Source organism: Podarcis raffonei, chromosome 4 (assembly GCF_027172205.1).
Source record: "Podarcis raffonei isolate rPodRaf1 chromosome 4, rPodRaf1.pri, whole genome shotgun sequence".
Classification (NCBI taxonomy): Eukaryota; Metazoa; Chordata; class Lepidosauria; order Squamata; family Lacertidae; genus Podarcis; species Podarcis raffonei.
The window spans coordinates 10509809-10527636 of record NC_070605.1 but is presented as its reverse complement, the minus strand read 5'-3'; the positions used below and the strand labels follow the sequence as shown (position 1 = coordinate 10527636).

At 47.5% G+C, this 17828-nt stretch overlaps 1 protein-coding gene across 2 annotated transcripts in view; it reads left to right on the top strand.

Annotated features, from left to right (window-relative positions):
- LRRC32 (leucine rich repeat containing 32) overlaps window positions 1-17828 on the top strand; it is a 159450-nt gene that overhangs the window by 135443 nt on the left and 6179 nt on the right. Inside the window, exons 1-2 of one of the 2 annotated variants that reach the window (XM_053385438.1) lie at window positions 1138-1665; window positions 12509-12599. In XM_053385438.1, the coding sequence (XP_053241413.1) occupies window positions 12513-12599 (87 nt within the window). In that variant the 5' untranslated portion in view covers window positions 1138-1665; window positions 12509-12512. Of the gene's footprint in view, window positions 1-1137; window positions 1666-12508; window positions 12600-17828 lie in introns of those variants that run through there. The other variant, XM_053385439.1, reaches the window with a different exon arrangement.

Genomic DNA, 17828 nt, shown 5'->3' with positions numbered 1-17828 from the left:
AGGAGGCCCCATTAGCTAAAGTGGTGCTTCAGGTTAAGAACAGTTAAGTTCAGGTGAAGTGGTGCTTCAGGTTAAGAACAGTTTCATGTTAAGTACGGACCTCTGGAATGAATTAAGTACTTAACCCGAGGTACCACCATATAGAAGTGTACATATGGTTAATTTGAATATGTTATTATTGAATATTATTGAATATGTATATTATTGAATATTGTATACGCAATGTATCAGCCGCCTGGGGGGGGGTTTTCACTGTTTGTGTTTTGGTGGTTGGTAAAAAAATAAAAGTAAAAAAAAAACAACCCCTTAGCGCATTGCGGGAGGTCCATGCTCAGTGGTAGAGCATCTCGTAAGAGCATAAGAGCAGTCTGCTGAATCAGGCCAATGGCCCATGCAGCCCAGCACCCTGTTCTCGTAGAGGCCAACCAGATGTCTGCGTGAAACCCACAAGCAGAAACCGGGCACAAAAGCCCTCTCCCCTTCTGTGGTTTCCAGTAACTGGCATTCAGAAGCATTGCTGCTTTTAAGTATGGCGGCAGGGCAGAGCCTCTTTTAAAGACATCCCAGCTGATGGCCAGCATTGCCCCCAGTGGCAGAGAGTTCCATAGATTAACATCACTTGCATCGAGCAACTGCTATCCGACACTTATCTAGTGGAGTTTTTGCAAACTTCCCTTCATGCAAAAAGCCAGATCTTTGAGGGGGGGTTGGGGTTGGGGGCGGAGAGCCCGTTTGTTACACAAAACCTCCAACTCAGTTCTCATCATGCAATCTGAAGGTTTCGTGTTCGAATCCCTCTTGAAAACAGTGACAGTTTAGAACTGCCTTTTTTTGTTTTTTGTTTTGCTACTACAGACTAAACTGTTACGCTTGTGGAGCTAGTTTTGAATAACACACACCCCAAAAAATTCCAAACACAAATGCTGCAGCGTTAGATTCCCTTTCTTTCCACGCTGCGTGGGCGAAGGCACGAATTATCGCCAATTCACATCCCCCTTTGGACCATATGCTTTGGGTCTATTGCATGGCGGGGCTGCTGTTCCTTCTCCCTGAACCCCTGACCCCCCCAACCGCGCTTTAAGATGAACATGATTTGACCCAGACACCCACAGCTGCACACATCTGTATCTCAGGCGAGCAATCTCTGCGACCTCCAAGCGGCGACGTTTTGCTCGGGACGCACATCTGCAAACAGGGAATTTCAGCTGGCATTCTTAGGATTGTTTGCCTGTGTCAATGTGAGAGGAGAAGTCCTCACCCACGCGAGACGCTCCAGGAAACTGGCCGCTGTAAAAATGTGAGCATTCGGAACATAAAGAGCACTGGAGGAACGCACACACAGAGAGAGAGACACATGCTTCGAAATCATTACAGCAAAGCTCACATGCTTTGAAGGAGCTTCGGAGGACGAGTGCAAAGGAATCCAATCTATTGCAGGCTGATCTGTGAGGAGTTTCTTCATTCTTGAGCTCTCTCTCTCTCTTCTCCCACCCCTCCTCCAGTGACTTAACTTTCCTCTTGGCTTTCTGAGAGCCTCAGTCCGCTTGAATGCCGCAGGACGGCGAGACCCCCCCGTCAGGAGCGCCAGCAGTTCACTGGCTGAGCACCTCTGGCGAAGAGCTGAGACGGAGGACTTGACCGCAGCCACTTTTGCCACAACACTAGGTGAGTATGGGAGAGGATTTATTTGAATAGGATCAAACGGGAAGGGGAATCAGCACAGACGTCTCTCTGATGGAGGGAACTCCTGGGAATTTTCTGACTTGTTCTGGGTACTCTTACAGAACACGGCGTAAGAGAAACATCTGTTGCTCCCTTTCTGTTTTTCGTTCAAGAGCAGGAAAAATAAAATAAAACTCTGGGGCACCGTCTAAGAAACATAGCTGTCAACTTTTCCCTTTTTTAAAGGGAAATTCCCTTATTCCGAATAGGATTCCTCGCAAGAAAAGGAAAAAGTTGACAGCTATGCTAAGCAAAGGGCAGCGGTTTGCCAACCGATTAATTTCCCACCGTAGGGCAGCTGAACATTGGCTGAAAGCTGCGCTCTCATGCACAGTTCCTAGAAAGAAAATCCCATTTGGCTCAAAGGAACTGACTTTGGAGTAAACACGCTGATGGCTGTATTGTCTTGCCTGCTGAAATCAAGAGGGTCAGGGCTGCGATCCTATGCATGCGTTTACCTGGGAGTAAGCTCCACTGAAAGCAGGGAGACTTGCTTTTGAGGATTCTTCCACATTTCTACATCAGTCTGCGAATGAAACATAAAAAACTCACAAAAATTTTCAGGCGAATTTAACGTACATCTCTCCTAATATAAAGGGACGCGGGTGGCGCTGTGGGTAAAACCTCAGTGCCTAGGACTTGCCGATCGTATGGTCGGTGGTTCAAATCCCCGCAACGGGGTGAGCTCCCGTCTTTCGGTCCCAGCTCCTGCCCACCTAGCAGTTCGAAAGCACCCCTAAGTGAAAGTAGATAAATAGGTACCGCTTTATAGCGGGAAGGTAAACGGCATTTCCGTGTGCTGCACTGGTGCTGGCTCACCAGAGCAGCTTTGTCACGCTGGCCACGTGACCCGGAAGTGTCTCCGGACAGCGCTGGCCCCCAGCCTCTTAAATGAGATGGGCGCACAACCCTAGAGTCGGACACGACTGGCCCGTATGGGCAGGTGTACCTTTACCTTTACCTTTACTCCTAATATAAAACAACATAAGATGACATTTTTGTACGTTACTTTCACCAATACATTCATTTTCATGGACTCTTTCCCCTAACACACACTTTTTTGGGGAGACAATTTTTGGGGGTTGGAGAACCATGCTGAAAAATTCAGAGAAATGAGAATTTTGAGGGATATTTGTGTGGTGCTTCCTTTGTTAAGTACAAATTAGGTAGGCTAAAAGGTGAACTGAACTGAATTTCTTCCCCATCCCTACTTCTGAGTAAACATGCACGAAATTGCACTATCAGGGTTGTTCAACTCGGCCGGGTCTCATCCTGTACTTTTTACAAATGTGATGGAGGATGGACTAAACAAGGGTGATGTCATGGTTAGGACGACTCAGCTCGGCTCTTAGGGAAGGGTAGGGTTATTCATGCTGATGGCTGTTTTACACTGTGATTCATCCAGCCTTGTGATTAGACTGCTGTAAAGTGCTCTGTGTGGGGCTTCCCCTGGGGTTTGGTCCGGATGCTGCAGCCAAGTTGCTGAATGGAGAACTTGGATGGGCAAATATCACGCCTGTGTTGGAAGAACGTCACTGGCTGCCAAATAGCTACTGGGATATGCTAGGGTTGCCATATTTCAAGAAGTGAAAACCCGGACACAAATATGAATATTCTATCCATTTTTCAAGGATGAATCCTGGCTATTTCCAGGAAATTCTGGACTTATGGCATCCCTAGATATGCTCAAGGTCTTGCGATTAACGACTCAGGACCAGGTTACCTGAAAGATTCCCCTGCCATCGTATAGCGCTGCAAGATCACGTCGATCACCTGGGGGAATATTTCTTCTTTCCATCTCTGGGCTAGTAGCATCCGTGCGGCTGTTGTCGCATACATAACAAGTCTTTTCTGCTCCTTTGGAATGTCGGTACCTATAATTCCTAATAGAAAAGCTTCTGGTTTTTTAACAAAAGTTATTTAAAACATTTTTTTTCATTTAATTACAGTGGTACCTTGGTCTTCAAATGCCTTGGTACTCAAACAACTTGGAACCCAAACACTGCAAAGCCGGAATTAAGTGTTCCGATTTGCAAACGTTTTTCGGAAGCCAAACTTGCTCCATTTTGAGTGTTACCTTTCCGTAACTTCCAATTTGAGTGCTACACTTCCATTTTGAGTGCTACACTGAGGTCTGTCTGTTTTTGCTATTTATTTTGTGTTTTTGTTTTTGTGGCTCTTTTTGTTTTGTTTTGTTTTTGTGACTATGTGGAACCCAGTTCAGCTACTGATTGATTGATTGATTGATTGATTGATTGTGTGACTGCAGTATATTGTTTATTGCTTTCATTTTATGGATCGATGGTCTTGTTAGAGAGTAAATGCCATGTCAAATTGCTGTTTTCAGGGTTGTTTTTAAAAGTCTGGAATGGATCAATCAATTTTGCATTACTTTCTATGGGAAAGCGCGGCTTGGTTTTGGAACGCTTTGGTTTTGGAACGGACTTCCGGATCGGATTAAGTCTGAGAACCAAGGTACCACTGTATATGTCATCTCCCAGAAAGCTTTTATCACCTTACATGACCACACTCTGGTTTCTCTTCACATCGTATAAAACTTTCGCCTTTTACTTCTTATGTTCTTATGAACCAATGCAATGTGTGTGTGTGTGTGTTTGCAAAGAAGTGTTTGCCATTCCAACTCTGCAATTTCTATGATTCTATGTTCCAAACATCTCATGGACTTCAGGTGTGCTCCTGAAACATCTCACATGCGAAGAAGACGTGAGCTTTCAGCTGCCGACTTGGCTTTCATCGTTCACAAAATATATAAACACAGGCAGATATTTCATGAAGGCTGCAATCCTAAACATATTGACATGGAATCAATCCCATTCAAGTCTATGGTTATTGTGTGTTTTTTTACCCCTGAGTAGACAAATATGGATGGGACACGGGTGGCGCTGTGGTCCAAACCACAGAGCCTAGGACTTGCTGATCAGAAGATTGGTGGTTCGAACCCCCGCGACAGGGTGAGCTCCCATTGCTCGGTCCCTGCTCCTGCCAACCTAGCAGTTCGAAAGCACGTCAAAGTGCAAGTAGATAAATAGGTACCGCTCTGGTGGGAAGGTAAACAGCATTTCCGTGCGCCACTCTGGTTTGCCAGAAGCGGTTTAGTCATGCTGGCCACATGACCCGGAAGCTGTACGCCGGCTCCCTCGGCCAATAAAGCGAGATGAGCACCACAACCCCAGAGTCGGTCACAACTGGACCTAATGGTCAGGGGTCCCTTTACCTTTAGACAAGTATGGAGTTGCATTGTAAACAAGGCATTTGATGCAGCCCTCAAGGAATGGATACTTTAGCTGAGATTCCTGCAACACAGAGAGCTGGAGTTGAGGAACCCTGATTCTATGAATGGCTCTGGGAAGATGGGCAGAAGGGTCGATGGGAGGAACCATTTCTAATAGGAAGATGGGGGTCACTCCATGAAATAGTTGATAGTGGCATCACTTGGTTTCTTCGTGTCACCCCTAGGCGGCCTCCCTTTTTGGTTGATTCTTGACCGAAGTGTCCCATTTGCTGTTGTTCTGTGGGCTACCACAGCTATTTCCTGTTTGGAGTATGGATGGTAAATGTGGTCTTTGCTGTCCTCCAGGCAACAGCCGTTACAACGCGACTGTTTGACACATTTACGACCTCAAGCTGGCGCATGGCTTATTTTATTTATTGCAGAGGAACATAGGAAGAAGCTGTCTTCTACTGAGTCTGGCAGTTGGCCAATACGGCTCAGTGTTTTTATCTATCACAGAATGCTTGCGTATCTCCGAGGGTTTAGGCAAAGGTCTCTCCTAGACCTACCTGAAGATACCAGAAATTGGACCTGGGACCATTCAAGGCAGTAGATGAAGGCTACTTAGGCCTCCCATCCAGGAACTGGCTGCAACCAGGCCAGCACAGAATCATAAAATTATAGAGTTGGAAATGTCATCAAGCCCAACAACAACAACAACAACAATTTATTTATACCCCGCCCATCTGGCTGGGTCCCCCCAGCCACTCTGAACGGCTTCCAAAAAAACACTAAAATACAATAACGTATTAAACATTAAAAGCTTCCCTAAACAGGGCTGCCTTTAGATGTCCTCTAAAATGTTGGTAGTTATTTTTCTCTTTGACATCTGGTGGGAGGGCGTTCAACAGGGTGGGCGCCACTACCGAGAAGGCCCTCTGCCTGGTTCCCTGTAACTTGGCTTCTTGCAGGGAGGGAACCTCCAGAAGGCCCTCGGCGCTGGACCTCAGTGTCCGGGTAGAACGATGGGGGTGGAGAAGCTCCTTCAGGTCTACTGGGCCGAGGCCATTTAGGGCTTTAAAGGTGAGCACCAGCACTTTGAATTGTGCTTGGAAACGTACTGGGAGCCAGTGTAGGTCTTTCAAGACCGGTGTTATATGGTCCCGGCGGCCGCTCCCAGTCACCAGTCTAGCTGCTGCATTCTGGATTGATTGTAGTTTCTGGGTCACCTTCAAAGGTAGCCCCACATAGAGCGCATTGCAGTAGCCCAAGCGGGAGATAACCAGAGCATGCACCACTCTGGTGAGACAGTCCGTGGGCAGGTAGGGTCTCAGTCTGTGTACCAGATGGAGCTGATAAACAGCTGCCCTGGACACAGAATTGACCTGCGCCTTCACGGACAGCTGTGAGTCCAGAATGACTCCCAGGCTGCACACCTGGTCCTTCAGGGGCACAGTTACCCCATTCAGGACCAGGGAGTCTTCCACACTTGCCCGCCTCCTATCCCCCAAAAACAGTACTTCTGTCTTGTCAGGATTCAACCTCAATCTCTTAGCTGCCATCCATCCTCCAACCACCTTCAGACAACCCTGCAATTCAGGAATCTCAGCTTAAGCAACCATGACTGATGTCCATCCAACCTCTGCTTAGAAACCTCCAAGGAAAGAGAGCCCATCACCTCCTGAGGAAATCTGTTCCCCTATCAAACAGTTCATACATTAGGAAAGTTCATCCTGTCGTTCAGATCCTGCCCTCCAGAGCAGGAGAAAACAAGTTTGCTCCATCTTCCGTGTGACGGCCCTTGAGACATTTGAAGACAGCTATCAAATCTCTCTTCAGCCTCTTCTTTTCCAGGCTAAACACATCCAGCTCCCTCAACTGATCCGCATAAGGCTTTCTTATTGTTATTTTTAATTAAAAGTCACCACTAGGGATTGGGGGGGGGGAATTCAGTTCAGTTCACATTTAAAGGCAAACTTACCTCGTATTCACTTCCTGAAACAGTCCGAGAACAAAAGCTATCCTTTGAAATTTGCACTTCTCCAAATTTTGCAATGCAGCGCTCCAGCCAAGTCATGCGTACCAAAATGCATTTGCTAGGGTAAAATGCACATTCAGGTGCTATGGGAAAAACGCTATGGGTTCAGGAAGGTTGCTTTGCAAATATACACTCTACATGGAGCTGCCCTTGAGACTGACCCAGAAACTCCAGCTGGTGCAGAATGCCGCGGCGAAGCTCCTTACGGGTTCCTTGACGCGGGATCACATTCACCCAATGCTATACCAGCTGCACTGGCTCCCAGTGGAGTACAGGATCAGGTTTAAGGTGCTGGTTTTAACCTTTAAAGCCCTATACGGCCTAGGACCCTCGTACCTATGGGACCGCCTCTCCTGGTATGTCCCACGGAGGACCTTACAGTCTTGAAATAAAAACACCTTAGAGGTCCCAGGCCACAGGGAGGTTAGGCTGGCCTCAACCAGAGCCAGGGCTTTTTCGGCCGTGGCCCCGATCTGGTGGAACGCTCTGTCACAAGAGACTAGGGCCCTGCGGGACTTGACATCTTTCCGCAGGGCCTGCAAGATGGAGCTGTTCCGCCAGGCCTTTGGCCAAGGCACAGCCTGACCCCCTCCTTTGGTAATCCTCACAGAACTCTAGCCCAATGGTTGCCATTAATTTGATTCTGAATTGATTTTAAAATGAATTGATTTTAGAATGCTGTGTTACTTTTATTGTTGTTAGCCGCTCTGAGCCCGGCTTCGGCTGGAGAGGATGATGATGATGATGATGATGATGATGATGATGATTGAAACATATGTATTGTATGTTTGTTAGGTCATTCTAAAATTTTGATGACTATTCACGAGCCGTTAAGACAGTGTGGTCTAGTGGTTAGAGTATCAGACTATGACCCAGGAGGCCCAGGGTTCAAATCCCCTCTCAGCTATGATGTTCGCTGGGTGAGCTTGGGCCAGTCACTGCCTCTCTGCGTGACCTACCTCACAGGGTTGTTGCGGGAATTAAATCAATAGGAGGGAAACCATGTTTGCCACTTTAAGCTCCTTAGAGATAAAGGTGGGATACAAATGCAATAAGAATAATAAAAAAAAAGAAAATTATTTGCAAACTGATACGAAAATGTGGAGAACTGAAAAAATAAGAAAACGAGAGAAATTGAAACTTGACAATCACCGTTGCACATCATGGACACGCTGAGTTATTTTAACTCACCGTTTTGAAGGATCTTGAACGGGGGGGACCTAGAAAGCCTGTTTTACTGGATACGACAGTGAGACAGGAAAAAATAATGAGTGTATAAGGACTTTGAGCAACAAGGGCTCCGTCATATCACAACTTCCCGTAAAAGTCTATCTCCAATCTTTATGCTGAGTGATTTTACAGCAATCCCCACCCACTCCAATCCTTTGAGGTTTATACCATTCACTCTTTGGGTTGGTTTGAAAAGATATTTGGGGATTTTCAAGCAGACGCAGAAAAACCTAAAGTAAATACCCATGCTGACTGATCCCGTCTGATAAAACCTATGGCTGATAAGTCAACCATTCTCCAAGAGAAAAGTCAGCTGACCAGGAAAATAGTATTTCTTTTTTTTTAAGCCAGACCACTTGCCCCAAACTTACCCCAAACAGCCAGGCTCCACCACCGCTGCCACCCCTTAGCCAGCACTGGGGACCCCATTGCTAGGTCTAGAGTGGTGGTTCTCAAACTTTTTTCTCTGGGGCACACTTATTATTGAGGGGAAGTGCGTGGAACAGGTCTCGGTGTTTCGATTTCTGGGAATGGAGTTGAGAGATGACCTAACCTGGGGAGAAAACAGCAAAGACCTGATGAAGAGAGCACAGCAGAGGTTATATTTTCTGAGAATCCTCCAGAAAAACAATCTCTCAAAGGACCTGTTGATGGCATTTTAACGTTGCACTGTGGAGAGCGTATTAACTTATGGTCTGTGTGTGTGGTTTGGGAGCTGCACGGCCAGGGGAAAAACAATGCTGTCCAGGGTTGTAAAGACTGTGGAGAGAATAATTGGGCGCACTCTTCCCAACTTAGATCAAATCTATGCTGCCAGGTGCCATAAGAAAGCAGCAGAGATAGTGCAGGATAGTGCGCACTCCAGAAATGATCTCTTTCAGCTTCTGCCTTCTGGAAGAAGGTACAGGGTTATAACGGCCAGGACTAGCCGCCTGAGAAACTGTTTCTACGCAAATGCAATTCTGGTTCTAAACGCAGCATAAGAGGTCTCTATAGTACAGTGTATTTTAAAATGGGGTTTCAGAGTTTTTAGGGGTTTTTGAATGTTTTATGTAGTTTTTCAATTTCATTGTTCTGCATGGGACAATGACAATAAAGATATCGTATATCAGAATAAAAAAAAAGTTCATGCTACACCTAATTTTTGATTGATAAGAAACACACTGGAAAACAAACAAACTCGAAAGAGAAGATAGACAAGGACTGGAAGGTGTTTAAAGGATACTTGCAAAATTATATTGAAAAATCAGAACTCCTATTACAATAAACAAGTTCCGTTATAAATACTGAAATACTAAATAAGATGGATAACAATGTGTAACAGAAAAAGAAGCAGAAAATTGGTTTAAAAGTGTGTGAAAGAAAGTAATAGAAGTGGGAAGAAATTGCAATTGAGTAGATTGGAAGTTTATCACAAGGGCGGGGTGAGGGGTGGTGGTGGGAAAAGGAAGTACCGTATTTTTCGCACGATTGGACGCACCGGACCATAGGACGCACGTAGTTTTCAGGGGGGGGGAAATCAAGGAAAAAATATGATTCCCCCCCCCCCAGCTCTGGGAGCAGTGGACAGGCTGCACGCAGCCTGTGCGCTACTCCAAGACCTTCTCCCTGCTTTTGCGGGAGGTGGCAGAATTCCCCCACCTCCCGCAAAAGCCCACAGGAGCCCCGCGTGACTCCTGCGGGCTTTTCGACCAGGAGGGAGAAGGGACTGAAACGGCCCGTCAGTCCCTTCTCCCTCCTTGGGGAAAAGCCCCCAAGAACCGCTCGCTCTTTAAAGGCTGTGCGGCTCCTGCGGGCTTTTCTAGGAGGTGGGGGAATTCCTAGAAAAGCCAGCAAAGCCGTGCAGCCCCTTTAAAGAGCGCACGGCTTTTGCCTGCTTTTGCGGGAGGTGGGGGAATTCCCCCATCTCCCGCAAAAGCCCGCAGGAGGGAGAAGGGACTGACTCGGCCAGTCAGTCCCTTCTCCCTCCTTGGGGAAAAGCCCCCAAGAGCCGCTCGCTCTTTAAAGGGTGCGCGGCTCCTGCGGGCTTTTCTAGGAGGTGGGGGAATTCCTAGAAAAGCCAGCAAAGCCGTGCAGCCCCTTTAAAGAGCGCCTGGCTTTTGCCTGCTTTTGCGGGAGGTGGGGGAATTCCCCCATCTCCCCCAAAAGCCCACAGGAGGGTTGGAGAGTAGCGGGAAGGCGTCGCACGCCTTCCCGCTGCCCCCCAATCTCTGGGGCTGGCGATGGGGGAAGCGCTTTTTTCCCCACCGCCAGCCTCGAAGCCGGGTTGGAGAGTAGCGGGAAGGCATCGCTGCCTTCCCGCTGCCCCCCAATCTCTGGGGCTGGCGATGGGGGAAGCGCTGCTTTCCCCACCGCCAGCCTCCAACCCGGGTTGGAGAGTAGCGGGAAGGCATCGCTGCCTTCCCGCTGCCCCCCAATCTCTGGGGCTGGCGATGGGGGAAGCGCTGCTTTCCCCACCGCCAGCCTCCAACCCGGGTTGGAGAGTAGCGGGAAGGCATCGCTGCCTTCCCGCTGCCCCCCAATCTCTGGGGCTGGCGATGGGGGAAGCGCTGCTTTCCCCACCGCCAGCCTCCAACCCGGGTTGGAGAGTAGCGGGAAGGCATCGCTGCCTTCCCGCTGCCCCCCAATCTCTGGGGCTGGCGATGGGGGAAGCGCTGCTTTCCCCACCGCCAGCCTCAAACCCGGGTTGGAGAGTAGCGGGAAGGCATCGCTGCCTTCCCGCTGCCCCCCAATCTCTGGGGCTGGCGATGGGGGAAGCGCTGCTTTCCCCACCGCCAGCCTCAAACCCGGGTTGGAGAGTAGCGGGAAGGCGTCGCTGCCTTCCCGCTGCCCCCCATCCTCTGGGGCTGGCGATGGGGGAAGCGCTGCTTTCCCCACCGCCAGCCTCCAACCCGGGTTGGAGAGTAGCGGGAAGGCGTCGCACGCCTTCCTGCTGCCCCCCATCCTCTGGGGCTGGCGATGGGGGAAGCGCTCCTTTCCCCACCGCCAGCCTCAAAGAGCAGACTCTCCTGGCTTCAGCGGAAGCAACGCAAAGCCTCCGGAGCGCAGGCTTCGGAGGCTTTGCCTTGCTATCGCTGAAGCCAGGGAGCCTGCATTCGCTCCATAGGACGCACACACATTTCCCCTTCATTTTTGGAGGGGAAAAAGTGCGTCCTATAGAGCGAAAAATACGGTATGTGTGGGATTGAGTGTGGGTATGTATGAATATTTTTAAGGATTGTATGAAATGTATGTTTGTATATTCGTAACATGTACGTATTAATGTTGAATTATTTTAATAATAAAAATTTAGTATTTAAAAAAAATAAAAAGGAAAACAAACAAACAAACAAAAAAGCATAGGGTCCAAAGCAGGCATTAATTTGGCATCCTTGCCAATCCTCTGCCACAGGAAGGGATGGAATAGACACTCAAAGTAACTCAAATTTTAAAGCAAAGCTACCTAGGTTGCACTTGCAGAAACAATATGCAAACTGAAACATGGTGAGGCATTGAAATTCGAAATTCTCTGAATTTCTCAGTACAGTTCTCCAGCCAAGTGCCATGTGCTAAAAGGCATAAAATCATAGCTGACATAGCATAGAAAAATTGCATTATTTGGGAGGAAGTTTCTTTGCAAAGATGCACATATTAGACAAAGTGGCATAGAAATGTGTGCATTCAGTTGCGCCTCGAGGCCCCAAGACCCACCCCCAAAATAAATACACACGGAAACTTATATTAGTTTAAATTTTTGGGCAACAATTTTGGCCACAACTTTATTGAAATACAATCATTGACTCCCCACTATAACTGGCTCCACCTCTCAGGATGATCGTCAAATGGGGTAAACCAAACGAGGGAGCTAGGTCGATGAGGACCAACCAGCTCACCCCGGTGTTCCTGTGGTCCTGGCATGGCCCTAGCCCCTCAAGCGGACTTCCGACAAGATCCAGGACCCCCAGATTCCTTTAACGGAATACCCAGTTCCTGCAGGGGCAGGTGATGGCCGCACCTCCCCTCCCCACAATCCAACTGAGCCAATGCCTAACCACCACCTTACAAATTGTGACGATTTGCTAAGGGGTAGGCAAAAACCAAATGGCTAGAGCCAATATGAAAATGTGGAGAACTGAATTTAAGATTGGGGAAATGAGAAACTGAAATTGACCGATTTCCCCATCCGTAGCCACTATTTGTTCTTCATGATGCCTATCACAGCTTTCAAAAACCCGTTTCTTCCAACCCCTGCCTTAAACAACTGGTTTGGTCTCTAACTTGTACTCCCTTTTTCTCCCACTCTACAGAGCCATGAAATTCTACCTCTTTCTCTTCCTCGCAGCGCTGAACGGAGACGTCTCAACCTTCTCAGCGATGGAACGGTCGCCCTGTGAAATTGTAAGAACTTTGGCAAAGGGTTCGAACCCAAGCAGGGCAAATCCTGCAAGAAGCTGGTGTAATGTTTTGATTTCAGTAAGGCTTTTGACAAAACCCCCCATGATATTCTCTCAAGGAAGCTGGCAAAATGGGGGTTGAAAGAGGTCATTGTCAGGTGGATTTGTAGCTGGTTGACCGACCGAACCCCAAGAGGACTCACGGATGGTTCCTCATCATCCTGTTCTTCATAAACAACTTGGATGAAGGAATTGAGGGGGTGCTCATCCAATTTGCAGATGACAGCGAATTGGGAGGGCTGTAGCCTGGCAGAGGAAAAACACACCTTTAAAGTAGCGTTTGAGTTGCATGCTCCTTTTTGCCAGCTTAACTTACACCGGTCATCTTGTTGTAAGCCAGAAAATAGCTTATCTCCTGAGTCTACGCCAACAAAACTCAGAAACACGAGGAGTTAGGAGCCCAACATTGTTTATTGCAAAGCAATAGGTCACAGTCGGATCGTTCTGCAAAATTGCAACCCCGCCCAGTGGTCCAGGCAGTGGTATTTATAAAATTGCAAACAAAGCATTTCCACCAATCATACACATCATCATTACCTCATTCCATGTTTAATAGGTAAAGGTAAAGGGACCCCTGACCATTAGGTCCAGTCATGGCCGACTCTGGGGTTGCGGCGTTCATCTCGCTTTAGTGGCCGAGGGAGCCAGCGTACAGCTTCTGGGTTATGTGGCCAGCATAACTAAGCCACTTCTGGCAAACCAGAAATGCCATTTATCTTCCTGCCAGAGCGGTACCTATTTATCTATTTACACTTTGACGTGCTTTCGAACTGCTAGGTTGGCAGGAGCAGGGACCGAGCAACGGCAGCTCACCCCGTCGCGGGGATTCGAACTGCTGACCTTCTGATCGGCAAGTCCTAGGCTCTGTGGTTTAACCCACAGCGCCACCCACGTCCCTCTGTTTAATACACATGCGCAATAAGCAGTGGCAATTTCTGCTGATTAAGTTCTGATTCCCACTGTGTTCTGTTACATTGTTCCAGTTACAGAAAGGTAGCCGTGTTGGTCTGCCATAGTCAAAACAAAATTTTTTTCCCCTTCCAGTAGCACCTTAAAGACCAACTAAGTTAGTTCTTGGTATGAGCTTTCATGTGCATGCACACTGTGTATCTGAAGAAGTGTGCATGCACACGAAAGCTCATACCAAGAACTAACTTAGTTGGTCTTTAAGGTGCTACTGGAAGGAAAAAAAAATTTTGTTTTGACTGTTACATTGTGTTAGTGTGCATGTTAGGAACCTGTGTTACGTGGAGCCATTTGCACCATGTAGCAACTTATGTTCTAGCTCAGGGGTCAGCAACCTAAGGCCCATGGATCTTCTGTGTGCGTGAGCATGAGCGGCCACAATTTTTGGCGTCTGCGCATGCACAGATGCGATTTTCGGCGCCCCTGAACTGAGTTGCCCGCTCTCACGTTGCGCTAAACCAGCGCAGCGACTTGCTTCCACGGTGCAGAAAATTGCGTCTGGGCAGGTGCAGACACCGAAAATCACATCTATGCATGCACAGATGCCAAAAATCGTGGGCGCGCACACTCATGCGCACACACGATCCAGCCCACGGAGGGATCTCCACGGGACCAATCCAGCCCAGGCAAGATCAACCTTGCTGACCCCTGTTCTATTTTGTGCTGTATCTTTGTGATTCACATATTAGCAGTATTTCTGCCCCAATTGGGGGGGGGGCAGCAACTTGCAAAATCATCGGTTTCATAAAGTGACAGGCTACTTTTCTATTAGAAGCACACTCTTTTTTTTTTAATAATTTTTTTATTAAGTTTTTCCATAATATCTCCAATCATACAATTTTCCAAATCACCTATTTTGACCTATTGAACCTCCCTCAACTCCTCTGACAATCATCCGTAGATAAATTTCTATCTTCACATTCCTTAATTATAATATCACCTTTAAGTAAAATTTTTCTATCCTCATTTACATTCTTGCAATATTCCTTATTATTTCACAAAGCTTCTTTAAAACACACTAGCGTTGTTTGTTCCTCACATACAGTTTTCAAATATTCTCTAAATTTTCCCCAGTCCTCTAGGAACTTCTGGTCTCTTTGAAGTCTGATTTTTCCAGTTAATTTATCCAGTTCTGCATAGTCAGTTAGTTTTGTTCTCCATTCTTCCAAAGTCGGTAGTTCTTCTTGTTTCCATTTTTGGGCCATCAATATTCTCGCTGCTGTTATTGTGTACTGAAAGAGTTTACAGTCTCTCTTATTTATTTCATTTTTAGTTATTCCCAGTAAGAAGGTTTCTGGTTTCTTTACAAAGCTATATTTCAGCATTTTCTTTAACTCATTATATATCATTTCCCAGAACCCCTTCACCTTCTTACACTCCCACCACATATGAATAAATGTACCCTCTTTCTCTTTACATTTCCAACATTTGTTACAGATTTTGTACATTTTTGCCAATTTAACTGGTGTCATATACCATCTGTATACCATTTTCATAACATTTTCTTTTAACGTAATACATGCCGTAAACTTCAGATTTTCATTCCATATTTTTTCCCAATCTTCCATATCTATTAGAAGCACACTCAAGGATTTACGGGGGTACACATTGTCACATTTATAGTGGCCCTTTGGGCCACTGCCACAATGAGACCAAGTCAAGGGTTACTAGGACCCAGTCTAAGTCCTCCCTCTCTTTGTTGTTTAGTCGTTTAGTCGTGTCCGACTCTTCGTGACCCCATGGACCAGAGCACGCCAGGCCCTCCTGTCTTCCACTGCCTCCCGCAGTTTGGTCAAACTCATGCTGGTAGCTTTGAGAACACTGTCCAACCATCTCGTCCTCTGTCGTCCCCTTCTCCTTGTGCCCTCCATCTTTCCCAACATCAGGGTCTTTTCCAGGGAGTCTTCTCTTCTCATGAGGTGGCCAAAGTATTGGAGCCTCAGCTTCAGAATCTGTCCTTCCAGTGAGCACTCAGGGCTGATTTCCTTCAGAATGGAGAGGTTTGATCTTCTTGCAGTCCATGGGACTCTCAAGAGTCTCCTCCAACCCAGTGCTAATCTGCTCTACAAATCCTGTCCGTAGCCACCTGAGTTTGCTGCCTTCCTCCTGTATGCCGCTGTCTCCCAGACTGAACTAAAGGCATCCAGTCTCAAGAAGCTGTCTTTGAAGGACTCAGACCATGGATTCATCGAGGTTCCTATAGGCTACACTGGCTGGCAGCTGCTCTCCAGGGTTTAGGGCAGCTATGCCCTGTTAATACTTCGTTCTTGGCCAAGCGATTCTAGTGTCTCTTCGCTGGAACGAATCAAAGACCGAGCAAAGCTCTCGTTCTCCCGCCGTTGTTGACTGGGATGCTCTGCGAGGACGTGGGGAGGTCAGGAGATTCAAATTTCGTTAAGCCGTCTTGTCTTCAAGCCAGAAAGCCAGCTGTAACATAAAGCAAGGAGAAATCATGCTCATGCTCTCCTGTGCCTTTCCACAAAGCTTCTTCGGAAGAATTTCCTGTTGAATTTATGCCCCAAGTTGATCAGGGAATTTAGGGGTGCATGGAGTCGTCTTCAACCAGCCCTGCTTGAAGAGTTAGTTGTACACAAACTCTGGAAATCCCATCTTTTGCTTGTTCTTGTTGGAAAGGGTATCCATGCGGCATTGCTGCCAAATGGTTGCGTTCCAGTGCTTGCTGGGTTGTCTTCCCTTGTTTTTTGCACATCTGATTTGCCCAGAGGGGAGCTTGAAAATGCATTTTTGGCGTGCGCAAGGTTTGAGCTGCCTGGGCTTTTAAAGAGCAACTGTACCTTTAATCAAAATCTTCCTGTTTTCAGATTCATTCGATTGCTTCCTATTACACTTTAACAAGAATGGCTGGAGGCTAGTACAGTAGTACCTCGGTTTAAGTACTTAATTCGTTCCGGAGATCCGTACTTAACCTAAAACTGTTCTTAACCTGAAGCACCACTTTAGCTAATGGGGACTCCTGCAGCTGCCGCGCCACCAGAGCACGATTTCTGTTCTCATCCTGAAGCAAAGTTCTTAACCTTTCTTAAAAGTTTTCTTAAAGTTCTTAAGCAAAGTTCTTAACCTGAGAGCCAGTGTGGTGTAGTGGTTAAGAGCGGTAGTCTCGTACTCTGGGGAACCGGGTTCGCGTCTCCGCTCCTCCACATGCAGCTGCTGGGTGACCTTGGGCCAGTCACACTTCTCTGAAGTCTCTCAGCCCCACTCACCTCACAGAGTGTTTGTTGTGGGGGAGGAAGGGAAAGGAGAGTGTTAGCCGCTTTGAGACTCCTTTGGGTAGTGATAAAGCGGGATATCAAATCCCCCCCCAAAAAAAAACCCAAGCAAAAAAACCTGAAGCACTATTTCTGGGTTAGCGGAATCTGTAACCTGAAGCGTATGTAACCTGAAGCGTATGTAACCCGAGGTACCACTGGAATAATTAACACACATATACACAAGGGTGGAAGAGGACTAATTCAGGGGTAGCCTGCCAACAGGAAACTTTAAATTAACATTGCTGGAGACCTTAGCAGAATAGGATGTATGTTACAACAGGATTTGGGCCAAGGAGAAGGGCACTGCTGGTCCCTAACAAGCTCTATTAAGTGTGGAACCACCCTTTTAACCCCTGTTAATTGTGGAAGATAGGGACGCGGGTGGCGCTGTGGGTTAAACCACAGAGCCTAGGACTTGCTGATCAGAAGGTCACCGGTTCGAATACCCACGACGGGGTGAGCTCCCGTTGCTTGGTCCCAGCTCCTGCCCACCTAGCAGTTCGAAAGCACGGCAAAGTGCAAGTAGATAAATAGGTACCGCTCTGGCGGGAAGGTAAACAGCGTTTTCGTGTGCTGCTCTGGTTCACCAGAAGTGGCTTAGTCATGCTGGCCACATGACCCAGAAGCTGTATGCCGGCTCCCTCGGCCAATAGAGCGAGTTGAGCGCCGCAACCCCAGAGTCGGTCATGACTGGACCTAACGGTCAGGGGTCCCTTTACCTTTACCTTTAATTGTGGAAGAGTAATCCCTTCACAGTGCCAATGGGCTCTAGCTTGGAAACAACTGTGAGCTGTCTCCCGAGTCAGTGAGCCAAGCCTCTGGGGGAATGTGACATTTGGGTGTAGCCTGCGCTTCGTCCGGCCTGTTCATCTGCAGTTGTACACATCTTGCATTACTCACAGGCATGAGTGAGCTGGACGTTGCTCAGCTCCTTCGAA